This window comes from Benincasa hispida, unplaced genomic scaffold (assembly GCF_027475165.1).
Source record: "Benincasa hispida cultivar pf3 unplaced genomic scaffold, pf3_genome.v1.1 HicScf646, whole genome shotgun sequence".
Taxonomy (NCBI): domain Eukaryota; kingdom Viridiplantae; phylum Streptophyta; class Magnoliopsida; order Cucurbitales; family Cucurbitaceae; genus Benincasa; species Benincasa hispida.
This window is the reverse complement of record NW_028326763.1, coordinates 3,242-23,989: the sequence shown is the minus strand read 5'-3', so window position 1 is coordinate 23,989 and position 20,748 is coordinate 3,242. Positions and strand designations below refer to the sequence as shown.

Genomic DNA, 20,748 nt, shown 5'->3' with positions numbered 1-20,748 from the left:
TTTATTGTTACCTTTATCATTAGCGTTATGGTTACGGTTACCATTACCATTACCGTTAGGGTCAAATGGTAATGGTAACAGTATAGTAGCGATAAAATGTGGCAGATTCATAATCGTGAGTAAACACGATAAAAAAAAATTCAATCGTGTTTGTGATTCAAGCCTATTACGATTTATCCGTCCATGAAATCTCATTTTTACTACACCAATTTTTTATTACAATTTGGCAATCTTGACCTCATTTCATATGTAATACAACTAGTACCTTGAATAATGTACAACTTACAAAAGAACAAGTTAAACTAAAAATGGAAAACATAATTGGGACAATGAACAAACCAAAAAACAACAATTGATTAATCTGAATGATCACATGATAATCACTTGAAGAAGATGAGCTGGTAAATTCTATTTAGCTGCAAATATTACATCGTACAATGTACATAATTTATTTCATAAGGTTAGGAATCTCAGGGTTTATGTTCACGAAAGAGATATTTTGTTAACATATTTTGAAGCTTCTCTATTGTTATAATAACAATATTATAAAAATATTACTTAGCTCTCATCATATCCATAGTGAGCCTCTTTAAATATATATATATAAAAGGCAAATATAAATATGTGCCTCTAAATTTTTTATGGTAATGTTTAGAATCATGAACTAATAATGTATTAATTTTAAATTCTGAACTTTCATTAGTATATCAATTTACATCGTTCTCCAAATTTCGTTTGATCAATATCGTATGAAACTTATAATTTGAGTTGATTAAACTCCTAAATTCTCATAAATCAATAAATTTAGACCCTTCATTACTATTACATTTGAAAATTATCCATGCATTAACAGTCAAACGTGTATTAACTTCTTCGAATGTTGGTTTTATAAAATGGACAATGAGAGTATATGCATGAATGACTCTATAAGTATAATAATAGAAAAATTGATTCACTGATGAAAGTTTGTGAAAGTTTAAGAATCTAAACTGATTCACTTATGAAAGTTTAAGAGTTTACTTGATAAAATTATATGTTTCACGTGAGGTTTTTCCAAATTGGAGTAGTTGTGAGTGTAAATATATATATATATATATATTTATTTATTTATAACAAGATACTGAAGAAGATGGGATCAGAAGATGCATCACGATTGAGTGTAAATTGACACACTTACAAAAATTCATGATTTAAATTGATACAATTGTTAGTTAATGATTTAAATTGTTATATAACTCCTAAATTTTAAGGTATATAAATTGATATTTTTTAATAAAAAAATATTGGTGAACATATTGACTTAGATGAATATTATATCATATTATATCTTTACTATCTACAAGGGGCTACGGGGATTTTTCCTTTTGACCTTCTTAGTTGATGGTCATTGAGATATCTTACGTCATTTAAATCATTGCAAAATCTCACTTTATCACTAATATCTACTATACATTAAATAAAGAAAAACTAAATTAAAAAAATCATATTTTATCGGGTCTTTTTAGATATAAAAAAATATTTAAAATTATTTACACTTTATAGCAAAAAGTTTCAAAAGTATAAACGATTTTGTAACTTTTTGTCATAAATGTAGCAGTTCCAGCATAATCCTAATCAGACTCTTGCTAGCATTTCTCTTTTTTCATTCTGAAAGGTGGAAGCTAAGACGAAAAAAGAATCGACCGTTTAAGTATTCAAAATTTTACTACCCAAAACATACCATTGGTAAGTGATTCAGTAATTAAACCTTCAGAAATCCTTTTTAATACCCAGAAAAGGCTTTTTTCAAATGAACGATTTGAAGACCTATTGATTCTAACAACTGATTGCAGAGTTGATCATTTGGACCTTTCAATTCATACACTGATCGAGCGCTCTTGCGCCGAAGATGAACGGGGCTAAGCGATCTGCCGAAGCTGAAAAAGGAGGATATGAAATAACCATAGTTGATACAACGAATGGGCGTCAAGTGGTTGAGATTCGTTGTTCCTGACCCTGCTTCACCTTAATTGTTATTTGAATAAGTAAAAGTTATGTCTTGGTCCGAGTGGGGATAGTATTTCTCTTCTGCATGTCCATGAAGTTTTGAAAAATCCAAACATCTCAGAGATAGATAAAGAGGTAGGAATTTATTGAACGAACGGCACTCTTGACGATGAAAATCTCACGTACGGTTCTGGAACGGAGATTCTTTGAATGGAATAACGAACGACCGTAACGGATGTCGGCTCAATCCGAAGGACCACTTTATTGTCCACTTCTAATAAATGTGATTGACCCAATTCTAGATCATCTTCTGGAATCGGAAGCATAGTCGAATATGAAAATTGAATCTCTTGGAAGAAAAGAAAGCCGGGATACCCCTTCGAGACCCCGAAAAATGAACAACTTTTCTTCGGAACACGATGCTACATGAAGAACATAAGCCAGATAAAGGAATGGGAAGACCTAGGATGTAGAAGATCATAACATGAGTGATTCGGCAGATTTGGATTCCTATATATAATTTTGGGATTTTTTTATTTACAAGAATTTTCCTATTTTACCCTCTAATTTTATTCACGATTTTTTTTAATCACATTTTATCCTTAATCTTTAAAGTTAAATAAAGGTAAAAAAAAAAATTAAAAATAAATCACATTTTATTATCTAATCTCTTATTCATGATTTTTTTATTATAAAAAAATCGCATTTAATCATTAATAATCTCTACTTACCATTAAATGAAGGAATTTTTAGAAAAAAAATCAATTCAAATTATGATTTGAGAACTAAATTTTCTTCATAAAAGTATAAATAGTTAATTTCAACCTCTCATTTTTCATCTGATATCTTTTTTTATTTTTTATTTTATTTATTTATTTATTTATTTTTTATTTGTTAATAGACTCTCTCTAACTTCTTTACTTTCTTCTTCTTCTTTTTTTTTTTTTAGTAATTTTTTTGTAGGTATTTTTTTATTTCGTTAATAGCATATTTTCCAATGTTTATTTTCATTCTTTAAAAAGTTTAATTTCTCTATTAAGATATTACCTTTCTTTTCATTAATGTATGTCGTCTTTTTCATTTTTCAATTTTGTAAAAAAAAATATAGAATTATTTAATGTAAACTTTTTTTATACGATTATATTTTTTTCCTATACATGTAGCAGATTCACTTATTGATCCTCACGTATTGAAGAGGTAGAGAAAAGACCTTACTTTTGAGGTTCAAAAAATTTCTCAAGGTTCAAGTAATTTAGACGCCAACAAAGTGAAAAAGAAGAGTGTGATTGTTTTAATGGTTTTGTAGCTTTTTTCAAATTTTAATTTTTGTAAATGCGCATTAATGAGTTTAGGAGTTTAGAATAATTTTTACTATTTTTTTCTTTTTTCAAATTTATTGTAAATACATACTAATTCATAAAATTTTGAAATAAAGTTTGAAATCAATAAGAATATCATTGGAAATCAAAAGAAATTAAGTTTTTAAGGTTTCTGTTTGTTTAGAAAAAAATATATTTTTGTTGAAATCAAAATTTGAAAAAAATTAAAATTAGGAGAATCATTATCCTTTTTTCAATTCAGAAATAATCATTAAGAATATCATTTGAAGTTAATGTTTAAAATTAAGAAAATAGAAAAATTATCATGATATAAAAAGGATAATAGTATCTTTATTAAAGAAAGGACAATCATATCATCCAAATTAATTCAAAAAAATAATATAGAAAAGATTATAATAAAAAAATAGTAGTATTTTGCTTTAAATTAAAGTCTAAAATTAAAAGAATAAACACATTATCTATATACATATACATACGTGTGTATATATATTAGAAAAGCTTGGTTTAAATCAAAGTTTGAAATTAACAAGATAATCAAATCATCAATACAAATAAAGAAAAACTAACTAAGAGATTATTATAACAAAATTTTAAATAATAATAATGATTATTATTATTTTGGTTTAATTTTAAGTTTAAAACTAGAAGGGTAATCAAATCATTCATTATAAAATGTTTTTTAAAAAATAATAAAGAATTATCACGAAATTTAAAACAAAAATGTTGATTTAAATCAAAATTTGAAATTAGAAAGATAATCAAATCATTAAAATATATATATATATTCAAAAAAATCACATTTTATCCTTAACTTATATTTTAAATAAATGGTTTCTTTTTTTTTTCTTTTTCTTTTTTTTTTTTTTTTAAAAAAAACACATTCTATCTTTAACTAATAACTACTTTTTTAAAGAAAAAAAATATTTTCTTAAAAAAACACAATTTATCTCTAACTAATATATACTACACATTCCTTTAATATATATATATATATAATTCACGTTAGACAAATGATGTTTTTTCCCTTAATAAAAATCACATTTGATTTAAAAAATATATATATATATATATATATTTCACATTAAATAAAGGACACATTTTTTTTTTAAAAAATCACATTTTTTTTAATTTTTTGCTTAAGGTATGTTACAATTTTTTTTTTATCATTTAACATAAATTGTGTTCTTTCTAACGTTTATGCGAGATTGAGATTTAAATAGAATAGTAATTTTTTTTTTTTTTTTTTTTTACTTATACATGTATATTTCATTTTCAATGTTATGAAACATGTGCAACACACGTAGTTCCGACTAGTTTTTTATAAGTACTTGTACAACATGGACATTCAATATATTTTAGGGATTTTTTAAATATAAAAAAATATTTAAAAATATTTACACTTTATAGCAAAAAATTACTTGTACTTTTGAAACATTTTGCTATAAAGTATAAATATTTTTGGGATTTTTTTATTTATAATTTTTCTTTTATATTTTTATAGCGTAAAATTATCAATGACTTTAATTTTACAAAGAAAGATTTAGCCATTTTTATTTTACCATCCACACAATATTGATCAATTAGCATAAATTTAGGGAATTTCAATGTACCTCCACTTTTATCTCTTGTTGTATTTACATCCCAACAAAACAACTCACTGAAATAGAACCAAATGATTTGATCCTCTTGGTATAAATACCCTAAACAAAACACAAATCTTCTCGACCAATCCTTCAACTAATCTTCCTTTAGAAAAAGCCACAAATCTTAAAATGGCATCTTCTATCATCTCTCTCTTTGCATTTTGTTGTGTGGGATTATCCCTAATCTTAGCTCCAATATCTCCCACGGTTGCGAAAAGCAGCCCTCAGGACTTCGTCGATGCCCACAATGCCATTCGTGCTGAGTATGGTGTCGGGCCGGTCACTTGGAACAAAACTTTGGCAGAATATGCTCAAAAATACGCGGAAACTAGGATCGCTACCTGCGAGATGGAGCATTCTATGGGACCTTATGGTGAAAACTTGGCCGAAACATTCGAGACGACAACAGCAGAATTGACCGTGAACTATTGGGCAAGTGAGAAGAAGTTTTACAACCACCAAGCAAACAAGTGCGTCGAGGAAGAGTGTGGCCATTTCCTTCAAGTCGTGTGGAAGGACACGACATCGATTGGTTGCGCGGAAGTTAAATGCAACAACAACTATATTTTCACCATTTGCAACTATTATCCTCCCGGCGGCTATCCTGACCAACTTCCTTACTAAACTTGCAAATTAAATGATCACAAAATAACAGGGGTCAAGCCCGTAGTGAATTTTGTATTACTTTTTATCAAGACCATAATTTTTTCCAGGTTATGATCTTGAATTGTTTTATAATCTGTGATGCTAGCTTGATACATTGGTATTGTATGTATAACACAAATATTTTTTGAATTATTTATTAAATATTTTCAATTGAATTCTAAAATGTTGTTCTTTCAAGTTGCTTTACCTTCGTTTCATTTTAAATTTAGACTTCTATTTAGGATAGAATCCAAAATGAAAAGAATTATGGAGAAACATCTTCTATTTAGTGCTTTGACATTTTGCTTGATTTTAAGGGACGATGGAGAACAACCTCTATTTATAGGTGTCAGAAGAAAATATTAGATGTTCCTAATTAATATCCTAGGATATACTTCTCTAGAAAATTAAATAAACTTGGGGACTAATTGAAAATTAAAAATTAATTACATTTAATCCTCGATTGTAATTCGTGATTTTTAAAACTTCTTGACCTTCTCAAGCTTCTTAACAGGTTGAATTGAACGAACATATGGCGCATTAATGATGTTTAGGATCCATAATAGATAACATGGGCTCCAATAACATATAGAATAACATGTGGTTCCATCTTCTAACTAATTAGTAATAATGAAAAGAGTAACTCATCTATCTTAAAAATACTGTGAAATTCTTAATTTTTTTAACGTGAGATCTTCCAACAGAAAACGACGTGGACTTACACTAGGTAGAAATACTTTCCTAGTTTTTTTTTTTCCCCAATAGCATACACACATTTTCCCTGCCTTTATTTCTTGTTGGGGCTAACACAGAATGCTACTTGTCTGATGGAGAACTCTAGACAATCATATGGAAAAGCCCAGCGAAAGGATAAAATGAAAAATCTAATTCTTGTATTTTCAATAAATCTTAATTTTAGGTCCTCTTAATATTAGTCTGAAAGTATTTAGACTAAAGCTATGAACATTTGAAAGTATATGAATTGATATAAAATAAATTCTAAAATATATAGATGAAAATAATATTTTAACCTTTTTAAAAAATGAATATTTCCAATGGCCAAATCTATTTTGTCAAAAAAGAAAAGAAACAAGATCCATATCTCGATCTAATGATTTGCATTGGCCATCCATCTTTTAATTAGATGTGATTAAAGCTTTCTAATAGCTTTAACTTTTTTTTTTTAATAAAAAAATATTGGAATTAACAAGTAATATGTGATTTTTCTAGAGTGTTCTTATAATACATATATAAGCATAGTTTATCTGACATAAAATTTATACTATCAATCTCAATGTTAAAAGTTTGATTTTCTACTCTATATGTTGTCTAAAAAAATATTTTTGAACTTGTGAAGGAAAAGAAAATATTGAAACCATTAATTTTTTGATAAAAGATATAATACTTTAACCAATTAAACTATATTTTAATCGATCATGTCAAGAAAAATAAGTTCCATATTTCAATCTAAGGATTTGTGTTGTCTCCCCTCTTTAATTAGGTTTACATGAATAATTCTTTTATATGGTTATATTTAAGTAATTCTTTAAAGATGTAATTGAAATGTTGTATTCTTTTAAAGATGTAATTTTTTTAAAAATATATTATTAGATATTTGCTCGGTATCCCAAAACAACCCCTAAAATGGAACTATACCCCATCTCATTTCTCTATATAAAAACCCTACCTAAGACAAACCCCAAACCCCAAGTCTCCACATCCAATTCATTCAATAACTATTCCTCCAACTACTTAGTTTAGAGGACGAAACCCATAATTTAAAAACATGGCATTTGCCAGCATTCTCTCCACCCTTTGCTTATTGGGGCTAACCCTAACCCTAGCTTCCATTGCCCCCATCTTGGCCGAAAGCTACCCTAAAAACTAGGTTGTCACCCACAACGCCATCCATGTAGAGGTTGGCATCGAGTCCCTTCATTGGAACACCACTTTGGCTGCCTATGCTCAGAATTACGCAAACGAGAAGATTGCTACTTGTCAAATGGAGCACTCTGGAAGATCTTATGATGAAAACCTAGCAGAGAGATACAAAATGATGACAGTAGAGACGGCGGTGAGTCTCTGGGTCGACGAGAAAAAACATTACGATTACAATTCTAATACGTGTGTCAATGACTCTAGTCATTGCCTCCATTATACACAGTTGGTATGGAAGAACACCAAATCGGTTGGTTGTGCCTAAGTGAAGTGCCAAAATAATTGTGTTTTTTTTTTTATATGCAACTATTATCCTCCAGGCAACTATATAGGCCAACGTCCATAATAAATTTTTAGAAGGATTATTGTAAGGCTTATTAATTGGGTTGCCTAATGAAGAAGTAACTATGTGTTTAACTTTTCTAATTGAAAATTACTGTTTATATGTGTTAACTTTTCTAATGGAAGGATATCATATTGTGAAAAATGAAGGATTAATGATGCAAAAGTAGCATTTTAGCTTATATCAATATTGTTACTTTGATCAAACTAATGTCTTGGTTGGTTACCATTTAATTTATTGTTTATATGTTGGTTCGTGTAGTTTTCACTTCTTGTAAATAGCGAATAAATTCATAGTAAAATTGTAAAAAATAAAATGTCCATAAGAATTAAGGCCTCAATAATCAATGTTATTTTTTTTTCATTTTTTTAAGTTATGCCCGTTTCTTGTAATCTCTCAAGACACTTGAAGTTGCTCGTGCCCTTATGTTTTCTATGAATGTTCCAAGATATTTGTGGGAGGATGCCATTCTTACAGCTGCATATCCGATCAATCGAATGTCGTCTAAGGTTTTGAATTTTAAACTCCTTTGAGTCACTTCAAAGATTCTTTTCCTAATAACCGACTGTTCTATGATTTACCAATTAAATTATTTGGCTGTATTGCTTATGTCCATACTCCCACCTTTTCTTGAACTAAACTTGATCTCTGAGACACTAAATGCATTTTTGTAGGCTATATCTCTTAAGAAGGCTTACAAATGTTTTGATCCTTTGACCAATAAGTATTTTGAGAGTATGGATGCATCTTTTTTGGAAAATCAACCAGTTTTTAGCCCAAATTCTCTTTAGGAGGAGACATCTAACCTTGAAGATAATATTTGGGACACTTCATCTCTCCCAAACATCAGTGGTCCTGAAATTATGAGTTCTAGGCCTTCTATGCCAAGTCTGGAGAGTTCTTCTTCAGGGAGAGAAACACTAAAAACTGACTCAACAAGTCGAAATCTTGAACTTCAGGTTTATACTAGACGAAACTTGACTAAAAAAGATTGAGATCAGACAGTTAACTTATCATAGTACCAATCTAATGCTCCAATGAATGATCCTGAAGATCCAGGTATTAGACACTCTACTCCTATTTCTCCCAGTTCTTCATCTCCTCATAATCCTCTACCTGATATCTCTAATCTTGATATTCCAATTGTCCATAAGAAAGGTACTCGTAAATGTACCGAATATTCCATTGCAAACTATCTTTCTTATCATAGGTTGTTTGACTGTCATGAAGCCTTTCCATCCAAAATAACCAACCTATTTGTTTCAAGGAATATACGGGAGGCCCTAAATGATTTGAATTGGAAATTAGCAGTGATGGAAGAGATTAATGCGCTGAAACAAAATTGCACATGGGACATAATTGAACTACCAAAAGATAAGAAAACAATGGGATGCAAATGGGCGTTCACTATAAAATGTAAAGCTGATGGTAGTATTGAAAGGTATAAGGCCGGATTGGTAGTCAAGGGGTTCTGTCAGACCTATGGAATTGATTATCAAGAAAAATTTGCTCCAGTAGCTAAAATTAGTTCTATCAGAATTCTTTATTTGTTGCAGTTAATTTTGATTGGCCTATTTATCAACTTGATGTTAAGAATGCCTTTCTCAATGGGGATTTTGAAGAAGAGGTATTTATGGATTTGTCACTTGGTTTTGAGTTGGATCTTGGGGTTCACCTGGTTTTGAGTTGGATCTTGGGGTTAACAAAGTGTGCAAGTTAAAGAAATCATTATATGGCCTTAAACAATCTCCTAGAGCATAGTTTGAACGTTTTGGAAAGGCAGTCAATAGCTATGGATTCAGCCAAAGCCAAGCTGATCATATTATATTCTATAAACGTATTGGAAGTGGCAAGGTGGTTGTTTTGATAGTGTATGTTGATGATATTATACTTACAGGTAATGATGAGATAGGAGTGAATATCTTGAAGAAAAAACTTGCTAATGATTTCTAAATCAAGGACTTAAAAACCTTAAAATATTTCCTAGGTATAGAGTTTGCTAGGTCTAAAAGTAGCATTTTCGTCAATCAAAGGAAGTATATTCTTTACCTACTGAATGAGACAGGTTTACTTGGTTGCAAGATAGCAAAAATTCCCATTGAGCAAAATTTAAAATTGGTAGCCTCAATTGAAAAAGAGGTAAAAGAAAAAGAAAAGTACTAGAGACTTGTGGAGAGACTCGTATACCTCTCTCACACACGTCCTGACATCGCTTTTGCAGTTAGTATGGTAAGTCAGTTCATGCATGCTCCTGGGTCAGTTCACTTTGAAGCAATTTATAGAATCTTGAGATATTTGAAAGGTACTCTAGGAAAATGTATACTATTTAAGAAGCATAATCCCCTACATGTTGAGGGTTACACTAATGCTGATTGGGCAGGCAGTATGATTAATAAAATATCCACTTCGGATTATTGCTCTTTTGTTGGAGGAAAGCTAGTTACTTGGGGAAGTAAAAACAAATTGTGGTTGCTAGAAGTAGCGTTGAAGCAGAATTTAGGGCGTTAAGCCATGGTATTTTTGCAGACATATGGATAAAAAGACTAGTAGAAGAATTGAAATTCTCTCTGACAATGCTCATACGCATTTATTGTGATAAAACAAGTCGACAATTTCCATTGTCCACAATCCAGTCCTTCATGATATGACGAAACATATTGAAGTTGATAAACACTTCATAAAGGAGAAGATTGATGCATGAATATATGCATTCCATTTCTTCTGACAACAGAGCAAATTGCAGATGTGTTAACTAAAGGTCTTCCAAAGTGTCAATTCAACAAGTTAATTGACAAATTGGCCATGAATGATATCTTCAAATCAGTTTGAGGGGAAGTGTTGATTATTTCCTTTGTTGTGAAATTCTCTATTGTATTTATTGTATTATATTTGCTGTCTTTTATTCTATCCTTATTTGTAATTGGGTATTTCTTCTATTTAAGAAACCTTTCTTCCGAAGAGAAGTAAGAGAAAATATAATTTTCAACTGAATGTTTTTATGGTTAAACAAGTAATGAAATCATAGGGACCTATTCAATGCTCATTACATTATGGATGTGATTTCTTGTATTGGTTCCAATATCGTTCTTGTTTAAAATTTTCAGACTTGCTACTTTGGGTTCGTAATTTATTTTTGAAGCCATAAGCTTAAGGTTAAAAACTTGCTACCAACGCATCATAACACCGTCTGTTGGGTGTCTAAAATGTCACTCATGAATTAAGTAATGTGCACTTGTATTTAGGAAAGTAAACGAGCATAGTTCCACTTTCTTTTGTATCATTTAGCTCTGCGGTTTCATCATTTCTTATCAGTCATGAGAAAGGAAATACTCATGGGCATATCTGTAGATTATTTGATTAGTGCTATCATTACCATTACCGCCCCCCTACAAGTTTCAATTGAGTCCGTTTTCTTTTAGTTTTAGCTACATTTTGCATTGATTTAACCATCTTATAACAGGGAGTTATTACTGAAGATGTGGTTCAACTCAGAAAATCTATAGGGGCACCTGGAATGGCTGTTCTCCAATTTGGTATTACTGTTATATATTGTCTCTGTTTTGAAGAGATTGTCTTGAAGTGTTTATTCTGGGTAATTGATATATTTTGTTCAAACAGGTTTTGGAAGTGATTCTGCTAATCCGCATTTGCCCCACAATCATGAATCTAACCAAGTTGTCTACACGGGAACTCATGATAATGACACAGTAATAATTTCCATCTTTGCTTGTATATCCTTGTTTGCAATATGTTGTAAAATCTGATGTTGGGGAATAGACATGCAACTTTGAATTAACGGTTTTATCTGATTTAAGTAAATAAAATTGGTCTCTCCTGGTGTCATTCTGTTAACCATTGAACTGTTTTAATGCAGATCCGTGGGTGGTGGGACAATTTGAATGAAGAAGAAAAGTCCAATGTTCGCAACACTTTCTCTGAACCTAACACATTCACACGTGCAAAAACTACAATAGTTTCTGAATATTGTTTCAAAGCTACTAATTTTTGTATTAGTTTGAACATACATGAAAACACAGTAACATTAGTAACAATATGAATAAACAAAAATAAAGGTTTGAAGAAATCCGTAGGGAGGTCCACTGAAGGAAATGAAATTTCATATGAACTACACAGGCTATGCTCCCAAGGAAGGAGAAAATGGGGCCTCAAAGATGAGAAACATGGAAACTGAGTTTAAGCAGACGAGCTACAACATTGAAGGGGAGAAGATCAGGTACTATGATGGATACCTTGCATAACCAATTTGAAAAAAAAAAATGGAGGAAGACGAGGAGAATGTGTTGGTGACTAATCCAATCGGAGGACTAAAGCATTTTACAAGGATGAAAGGGAATATTCTTAGAAAAAGGGAAGACTGCCCCACCCCTTTGCAGCCACATTCCTGACACAAGAAGAGGACAAGAGGCTGAGACTCGAAAAGAATCCTTAGAGGGTGGTCTGGAAGAGTATGTGAAGAAATCTGGAGCGAAAAAAAAAGGGGAAGTGGATGACCAACAGTAGGAGAAAATGTTTGATGGGAACTATTCTATCTCGTTTCAGGAGTAAAGGATTCTCAAGTACTATAGTAAAAGACCTATAGTCGATGAGGTTTCAGGAAGTGACAGTGTGGATAGAAGGGAAGTTAATCATTATGAAGCTCGTGGGGGAGTTGGATAGGCAAGAGTTGGACGCTTAGGTGAATGTTAATCTATTGAAAACCTTGCTGATTCTCAATCTTAAGTGGGATGTTATCACCATGAATTTCATTGATGGCCTACCCAAATCTAAGCGTTATGACACTATTTCAGTTGTGGATTAGTTGGGTTAGTATGCTCACTTCATTCTCCTCCATCACCCTTTGAGTGTTAAGACTAGGCAGCATCTTTTTTCTTAAAGGAGTAATGTGTCTCCATGAGTTTCCCCTGTTCATCTTTGATCGGGTCAAAATATTCATTAGTCAGTTCTTGGACAAAGCTTTATTTATCATCCAGAGGATTCAATTCCAGCAAAGTAAGCCTACCACCCACAAACGGGCAATGAATCTGAGATTGTTATCTGGCTTGGAAGTGTACCTTTGATGCTTTTATTATGAAAAGCCAAAACAGAAAAGGACGAAGCACATCTGTCTTTCATTGTTCTTTTGGTCGGAAATTCTGGGATTCTCAGTTTCAAATGCTTTGATCATTCTTGGGTCTTTGATTGATTGTGGTTACAGATTTATGGTATGACTAAAATTCTACATATTAATGATAGAAAGACAACAATTTTCAGGATATGTTGTGAAAGAATTCAGAAATTTTCTGGAAAGGAAGTGTGTCTAATTTGGGAGAGAAGTGTTGAATAATCAAAATACTATTCATCTTCTTGGTGTGCACTTTCGGGTTTTTTACGTTGCTATACTTCCCATGTAATTAATATATTAGGGTTCTTGTTCTGTTCACTATAGAAAAATGAAATGAGTTGTGACATGTCTCGGTTGTTACAGGTACTGAAGTATCTTTCAGTTACTGAGAAAGATGATATCCCCTGGGCTCTCATCCGGGCAGCATTGTCTTCTGTGGCACAAACTGCCATAATACCTTTGCAAGATGTTCTTGGGTTAGGGAGTTCTGCAAGGATGAACATTCCAGCAACACAGGTAAGTTTATACATACCTTCATACTCAGGTATCCAATTAATCTTGTTAATTGTCATAAAGCTCAACATTAAGCATTTGAGTTGAATGCATTCCAGACATTTCCATGCCTGTTCTTTGACCATACAATAGTACTTAGATCTGCACAGAAAATGATATTTTCTAAAATTTATATGATTTACAATTAACTTCAATAGGTCATGAGTGCACACTGGTGCTTTCAGTAGTATCAGAAGATATTAACAACCCACAAAAACCCCCCATCTTTTGATTCTTTTATTTTATAATTTATACCATCTTTATCTGTGTAATGTAGGAAAAAAGGCCATGAATTCAATAGCAAACTTTATTTTGAAGAAAAATGTGAAGAAGTTTAGATTCTCTAAGAATGAAAATTGATATTTATGGATTTAATTGTTATGATGGTTCAGTGTGTAAGATATGTTTGTACTTGTCACACAGTTTGGAAACTGGAAATGGAGAATACCTAGTTCCGTAAGCTTTGAGAGTTTGGAGACAGAAGCAAGTAAATTGAAGGATATGATTTCATTGTATGGGCGGCTGTAAGTGAAATGCTGCCTTTGTAATCACAAATTGTTGTTTTACACCTTTAGTTTAATAAGATCCCCCACCAAAAATCTGGATGTGACTGATCCAACTCACATGAGAAGTTGCGACTTGACATTTCTTTAGTTATATACCATCTTGATTAACGGGTAAATGATCATTACGAGCGTGTCTATTCATATTGACAATCCACCTACTCTACATCTATAAGTCTTCTTTTATTATTATTATGATTATGATTATTATTGATAGGAAATAGGTAGAGATAGAGGTAGTGATGTCCACAGGCGAGGCGGGATTGAGGATGGCTTCCCCCATTCCCCATTTCATTCCCGTCCCCATCAAATTCTTCATAAAAAGTTCATGGGGATCAAGTTCCCTATTGGGATTTTTTCTCCATAAACAAAAAAAAAATCAATTAATATAAATCACTATTATGAAAAAGTATTAATTAAATGATTAACTTTTATATGATTAGTTCCACATGGACAATTATAATTTAAAGAGAAATTACTCGAACTTTTCGAGTTGAAGGAAATAATCTATCAAATTATTCATATGCATAATCTAAATTTGTTAGAATTCAAACATATCCTTTTTTTTACATTAATTTAAACATATTCATCATTTTGACCATTAAACAATAAATCTTGAAAGCTAAATATAATATTATTAATAATAATCATAAGTAACATAACATTACATTATTATAATAAAGATAAGAAAAATCCAAACGGGGTGGAGATGGGATGAAGATTGCATTCTCTACTCTCGTCTTCGACTCCATCCCCATTTAGCTTTTAGATCATTATTCTTTTTTTCATTCTCTTCCCCAGTCTCTATGGGAAAGTGAACATCTCTAAGCAGAGATTATCCCTTTCTACCAAAACAGTTAGAGGAAAACATTCTAACCCTTAATTGATAAGGACATGAGAACTTTCCACAATGTCCAACATTAATAATCATTAAAAGACTATAATTACACTTGAATTTAGTCGATAGTGTTTTAAAAAGTTAGGGTGCTTCTAACCTAACTTGAATATTTTGAAACTATGAAGGTTACATTTTGAAAATATATCAAGTTTCTCCAACAATCTCAAATGAAAGTTATATTTATTAAAGATATAATTACCATAATAACTGAATATCAATTGGACTTCTTATTAGGTTTTAATTAGGTTTTCATCGTTTTCAAAACTTCAATTAATCTCTATTGATTTAGGTCTAATTTCAATTTGACCCATATGGTTTAGTTCATATATCAATTACTAAAAGAAAAACAATCAAAAGTAAACTAAGATTTTATCTCCATTGATCATCATTTTAACATATATGAGATTATTATCATTATTTTTCTGTGTATATATAAAATAAAGAATGGTAATCGTCGCAGATAGAAAAAAAAAAGTTTGAATTAGCTAAGCAGCTTTCTCAATGGCTTCAAAGCATTCTATTACAGATGCTTTCTCTGACATTGCTTTGATGAGGGCTTCATGTATCAATTTGTTATTCTTCAGAAGGGAACCTGAAAATAAAACCTACAGCAAAGTGCGAAGTAGCTTCAGGATTCGATCACTAATACGCGATTTTCTTAAAACTTTTTAGGCTAGACATATGTTTTCGTCCCCAATATTGAGTATTTTTCTTCCAATTTAGTCATTTAAAAAGTTCCAATTAGTTCTTGTATTTTAACATTTTTATCAATTTAGTATCTTACCATATATGAATAATAATATAGAGAGTGGAATAGTGAGAGTAATGAGTTATGAAGTCTAAGGAGTTGTAAACTTTTGAGGCCTAGTATAAGAAGTTGATGAGATATAAAATTGATATTTTTTAATAGTGGGATCTACCAACTCCTTGGGTCAAATAAGGAGGAGTTCACAACTTCTACCTCCCAATTCCTACTTCATAACTCCTTGGGCCAAACACGCTCTTAAACAACTTAATAGAAAAAAATCTCTGACATGTTAGGGACTAAAACATATTTTTAGCAAACTTGTAATGCAGTACTTGGAAATGATCAGATGAATTTGCAAAAAAATGCTCGAGTTCCTAAACAAAAAGATTTTAAGAAACTATCCAGAGTGGTAATGGGCGAAAACTTACAGCCCATCTAGTCAGGTTCTGTTGCTGATCCTTGCCAAGTTTTGGTTTAGATCTATTGATAAACCTCTGATAGAACCAAATCAATGTAAATGTTAGATTGTTGAAGGGAGGGGGGTAAAGGAACTGTTTTCATGAATTAAATAGCAACATGAAACCTGCAGAGTGAAGAGATCAGCTGATTGGCCAACCACTTTGTCATATTTTAAACCTTCTGATGCAAGTCCAGCCATTGCCACCACTGCCAACCTGAAAGTTTAAAATAATAATAATAATAATAATGCTACACAACTTGCAATTCATGTAATCTAAAGCCGTGTTTGGAAACCATTTCGTTTTTTGAAATGGTTAGATGATATGATATTAAATTTACCTTCTTCCATCAACTTAAGCTTTTGGGTTAATCGGTGATTTAACATGGTACTAGAGAAGGTAGGTTTTGGATCAATCATTGATGTAACAAAAATAGTCTATAAACACTCGTTCCACCTCTAAATTTCTTGTTTTGTTATCTACCTTTTACCAATACTTTAAAAAACCAAGCAAAGTTTTGAAAATTAAAAAAAAAAAGTTTTTAAAAACTTATTTTATTATTTTTGGAGTCTGGCTAAGAATGCAACTTCTTTATTTAAGAAAGATTCAAATCAGTATAAGAAATTGAGCAAGTAGACTTAATTTTTAAAAATCAAATGGTTACCAAATGGGGACAACAAGCCTCTACTAGCATCAATATCACAGACTAGTTTTGATCTCATAGAGGAGAGTAGTTAGTTACCTGTCAAGTTCCTTATCATCAAGCTGGCCACTATATATCAATTTTTCTAATCTTTCATCAATGAGATTGACATGCTCCTTTCCAATGTCTAGTGAATAATCCAGAATAGGAAGTCCAAGCAAGTAAGCAACTAAAATTCAGAGTTCATTATTAGATCCAAGTGAACTAGGCACATTTCATGATAAGCTATTAGTTTTATTTTCATACAAAGACTTTACCCAAGAAATGTGCAGCTTCATGTCCAGCAATTCTTTCTTGATAATCAGGAAAAAATGATGAAAAGCCATCTATGGCAGCTTGAAGAAGTCTGAGAGAGAGGCAACCCACATACAAAATGTCACGGAAGAGAAGCTAACAATAGAAAAAATTTGAGAAAACCATACACCACAAACAAACTTATACCCAGGAGAAATGCTCCCAACTGCTAAAACAATTAGCGATATGCTGCCAATCAAGTATGGCACAAAGAAGCCCCAATCCTGTTATGAATCCAAAGTTTCAAAAAGTGTTCACCCTCACGAAAGATTAAGGATCTTTGAGTTAGTAAACAAACATAGAATTCATTAGTTAAAATGGTGGTTAAATGAGGACTAAGGCCCATTTAACAATCATTTAGTTTTTGAAAATTGAATCTATTTTCTAATAATTTGTTTACTATAGTTTTCATCTTTCCTAATTATATTTGATTTCTTAGTCAAATTTCCAAAAACAGAAATACGTTCCTAAAAACTATTTTTTTAGTTTTCAAAACCCCACTTGATTTCTAAATATACTTCTAAAAAGTAGATAACAAAACAAAAAAACCAATTTATAGAAGTAGTATTTATAAACTAAATTTTTAAAAACTAATAACTAAAAATGGGGCCTAAATATACTGTTGATGTTACCCCAGGAAGCTGCCCTGCAAGGACAAGGACTAAATTCGAAAAATAAGTTTTTCAAAACTACTTTTTTTTTTTTTTAGTTTTAAAAATTTAGCTTGGTTTTTAAAAGCACTCCTAAAAAGTAGATAACAAGAAACCAGTAGATGAAATTAGTATTTATTAGCTTAATTTTCAAAAGATCAAAAACTACTCTGTTTATGTTACCCCAGGAAGCTGCCCTGCAAGGACGCCCAAAAATCCAGTCGTTCCCACCACAGTGAAAAGGAAAGCTGCCTGTGTTGAAAGCACCAAATGCACATAAGTTTCAAGAAACCTGATAAATGCAAACAGGACAAACAGACTCATTTAGTGTAACGAAAAACAATAAAACAAAGAGAACAAAAGATGGAAACAAAAAAAAATGTTGCACAGAGCATCAAGAACTTCAATTGAGTTCTAAGTAGAAACATTATAAATATTTATAAGAAAATACGAAACTAACCACTACACTCACCTTAAAACTCTATCGCTAATCTTGAAATTCTCCTCCATCAAACCCACTAAGTCATTAGGACACTATTTTCCAATTTTGGAGAAACTATCCTAAATAAAAGCCATTAACTTCAATTAAAGAAAAAACTAATTTGATTAACTTGCAAATTAAGTTGGCACTAATTTCAACATGAAGCACTATAGTGATAAGACTCCAATCTGATATTATCTTTGGAGGCACCAACGATTTGTCATCTCAAAACCAAAAATTCTAATAGATAAACAAACAAAATGCAAGAATGTTAAAGAGGAGCTCACATCATTTCTGACACTAGGAATAGCAAGATTCTCCGCATTTTTAATTCCAAGCGTTGTCAGCTCTCGAAGAGTAGTCTGGTCAGTGTATATAGAATCATTGATATACATAAATAGGGAAGAAGAAGGGCAAAAAATTGGTAATGGATTGGAGTTTCTCAGAAGAAGAGGAACTTGAGACTTGAAAATGGAGACTGACCGTACGGCGGGAGACATACGGCTGAGAACTCCATTTCTTGGCCCAACCAAGTTCCCTCAACTGATCCAGTGCTTCCTTAACTGCGTTACTATCTTTCTGCATTTTAGAAAAGGAATTTGTGTAAGTAATCAAACGGCATAGAAATGAAATTAAGCGGAGGAATTGAACCTTGTCGATGGCGGATTGAAGAGCGGTGAGATCGACAGTGGAAGCAGCAGAGGAAGCTCTGATCCGCCATTGATGGGGGATGATGGAGGGTTTTGAACGGCGAAATTGAAAGGTTAGAGCAGCGGAATAGGTGGTGGCGACGTCCAGCATGCTTCGATTTTGGGGTTTCTGAGTTGCGTTTCGACGGCGGAGGATAAGGTATTTTGCCGCCACAATCAGAGGAGAGAAAAGTTACCAGTAATTTCATGACACGTGTCATTGTTATAGCGTCATGAAAATATATTCGAAAAATTTGCTTGTTGAGAGTGGGATTTGAACCCACGCCCTTTCGGACCAGAACCTTAATCTGGCGCCTTAGACCAACCCGGCCATCTCAACTTGTTGTTCATTTTTTATCTAAAATAATATTTTTTTCTTTTCCTTTTTTCTTTGGAAAAAACGAAAATCAACTCTCACACTAGATTTTCAACTTTACTAATAATCTGACAAGTGATATAATATTTACTTTAAAGTTGAATAGGCATTTGTAATGTTAGTTTTGTAATTTTTTATTTCATTAAATGAGAGTGAGGAGATTGGACGCCATGTCCTTTTAGTTGAAACATTTATCTTAAGATTAAAATATCATTTCGATTTCTATATTTTGAAATTTGTACAATTTTAATCCTTGTAGTTTTAAGTGTCTAATTTTTAGTTCTTATATTTTCAATAAATCTTAAATTTAGTCACTCGAAGTTAATTAAATAATCATAATAATATTCATGCAAAGAAACACAATATGTGAATATATTTTCAAAATTTATAGTAAAAATGCAATAAAAAAAATAATGAAAATATCTATAATAAACTAGTAGAAATTTAAAATTTATTAAAAGTATATGAATTAGAATATTTGATAGTACAAAGATTAAAATTGAACAAACTTCAAAATATATAGACTAATACAATTTTTTTTGTTTATCTCAACTTTTTAGTAGTGGCTTCCCAATATATACCAATTGGTTAGATAATTTTAATTCTAGTTTAATTCTGACAGCAGCGTGCATGGGTAGGGTTGACAAAATTTTCCGCGGATCCGCCTCGATTGGGGCGGGGACCCCACCTCGATCCCGACCCCGACCTCGATTTTATATAGTTATATTTTTAATATTTTATAAATATATATTTATAATATATAAAATAACTTATTTATATGTATGTTTATAATATATACTATAGGCTTATAATGTTGTGAGCCCAATATTGAATATATAAATTCTAAATTTAAGCCCAAAAGCCAAGCACAAAAGTCAAGCCCAAACTTAAAAAAATTAAAAAAAAATGGGGAATCTCCGCAGGGAATTAGTAAGGGAATCCCGCGGGAAACGGGGAATGGGGCCTCACGGGAACCCCATTTCCCCGACGGAGATGGGGGAATTTCCCCCACGGGGCTGGGGATGAGGGTCCCTCCCCCGGCCCACCCCGGCCCCATTGCCAGCCCTATACGTGGGGACTGGTGTAGCGTGTTTGGGGCCTTATTATGCCACTCCTTGAACTATAAATGGATAGAGGGATTAGGTATATTCATTATTTTATCAATTGTTAATTTTACCTATTGTAATATTTACCATTTATGAATATTGTGAAGACTCGATTGCGTAATCAAATAGGAGATCAATAGATGAATGAGTGTCTTATAGCATATATTGAGAAAGATTAATTAGATAAATTAGATATTAAAGTTATCATGGATT

At 31.5% G+C, this 20,748-nt stretch overlaps 3 protein-coding genes, 1 non-coding gene and 1 pseudogene across 5 annotated transcripts; 3 read left to right on the top strand and 2 right to left on the bottom strand.

Moving 5' to 3' along the window:
* Positions 1-5,098: 5,098 nt before the first annotated feature.
* LOC120078632 (basic form of pathogenesis-related protein 1-like) lies at positions 5,099-5,593 on the top strand. Its single transcript, XM_039032920.2, has one exon. It carries the CDS (start codon positions 5,099-5,101, stop codon positions 5,591-5,593), a length of 495 nt encoding a protein of 164 aa, XP_038888848.2.
* Positions 5,594-7,400: 1,807 nt separating this feature from the next.
* LOC150030057 (basic form of pathogenesis-related protein 1-like) lies at positions 7,401-7,898 on the top strand (annotated as a pseudogene).
* Positions 7,899-8,326: 428 nt separating this feature from the next.
* On the top strand, positions 8,327-14,285 carry LOC150030056 (4-alpha-glucanotransferase DPE1, chloroplastic/amyloplastic-like). 2 transcript variants are annotated; one of them, XM_090310113.1, is made up of 5 exons: positions 8,327-11,428; positions 11,514-11,602; positions 11,770-11,814; positions 13,381-13,533; positions 13,847-13,986. In XM_090310113.1, exons 1-5 carry the CDS (start codon positions 11,410-11,412, stop codon positions 13,859-13,861), a joined length of 321 nt encoding a protein of 106 aa, XP_090166239.1. In that variant the 5' UTR covers positions 8,327-11,409; the 3' UTR covers positions 13,862-13,986. The 2 variants fall into 2 exon arrangements, with proteins under 2 accessions (XP_090166239.1, XP_090166238.1); XM_090310112.1 differs by lacking the exon at positions 13,847-13,986 and adding an exon at positions 13,993-14,285 and having other exon boundaries at positions 8,344-11,428.
* Positions 14,286-15,387: 1,102 nt separating this feature from the next.
* LOC150030055 (uncharacterized) lies at positions 15,388-19,269 on the bottom strand. The gene is made up of 10 exons (XM_090310111.1): positions 19,016-19,269; positions 18,848-18,943; positions 18,652-18,726; positions 18,067-18,135; positions 17,381-17,457; positions 17,197-17,285; positions 16,979-17,108; positions 16,362-16,452; positions 16,207-16,272; positions 15,388-15,635 (listed from the first exon to the last, which is right to left on the bottom strand). The coding sequence occupies exons 1-10, from the start codon at positions 19,163-19,165 to the stop codon at positions 15,516-15,518; spliced, it is 963 nt and encodes a 320-aa protein (XP_090166237.1). The 5' UTR covers positions 19,166-19,269; the 3' UTR covers positions 15,388-15,515.
* A 43-nt stretch (positions 19,270-19,312) lies between these two features.
* On the bottom strand, positions 19,313-19,393 carry TRNAL-AAG (transfer RNA leucine (anticodon AAG)). Its single transcript has one exon. It is a non-coding gene; the product is annotated as a tRNA-Leu (tRNA).
* Between the last annotated feature and the right edge of the window lie 1,355 nt (positions 19,394-20,748).

Coding starts and splice junctions, on each gene's coding strand:
- LOC120078632 (XM_039032920.2), top strand. CDS start 5,099: ATGGCATCTTCTATCATCTCTCTCTTTGCATTTTGTTGTGTGGGATTA.
- LOC150030056 (XM_090310112.1), top strand. Junction 11,603..11,769: donor GAACTCATGATAATGACACA/GTAATAATTTCC, acceptor GTTTTAATGCAG/ATCCGTGGGTGGTGGGACAA. Junction 13,534..13,992: donor TGAACATTCCAGCAACACAG/GTAAGTTTATAC, acceptor CTTGTCACACAG/TTTGGAAACTGGAAATGGAG.
- LOC150030055 (XM_090310111.1), bottom strand. CDS start 19,165: ATGCTGGACGTCGCCACCACCTATTCCGCTGCTCTAACCTTTCAATTT. Junction 18,727..18,847: donor CGTATGTCTCCCGCCGTACG/GTCAGTCTCCAT, acceptor TACACTGACCAG/ACTACTCTTCGAGAGCTGAC. Junction 15,636..16,206: donor AGAACCTGACTAGATGGGCT/GTAAGTTTTCGC, acceptor ACTTTGCTGTAG/GTTTTATTTTCAGGTTCCCT.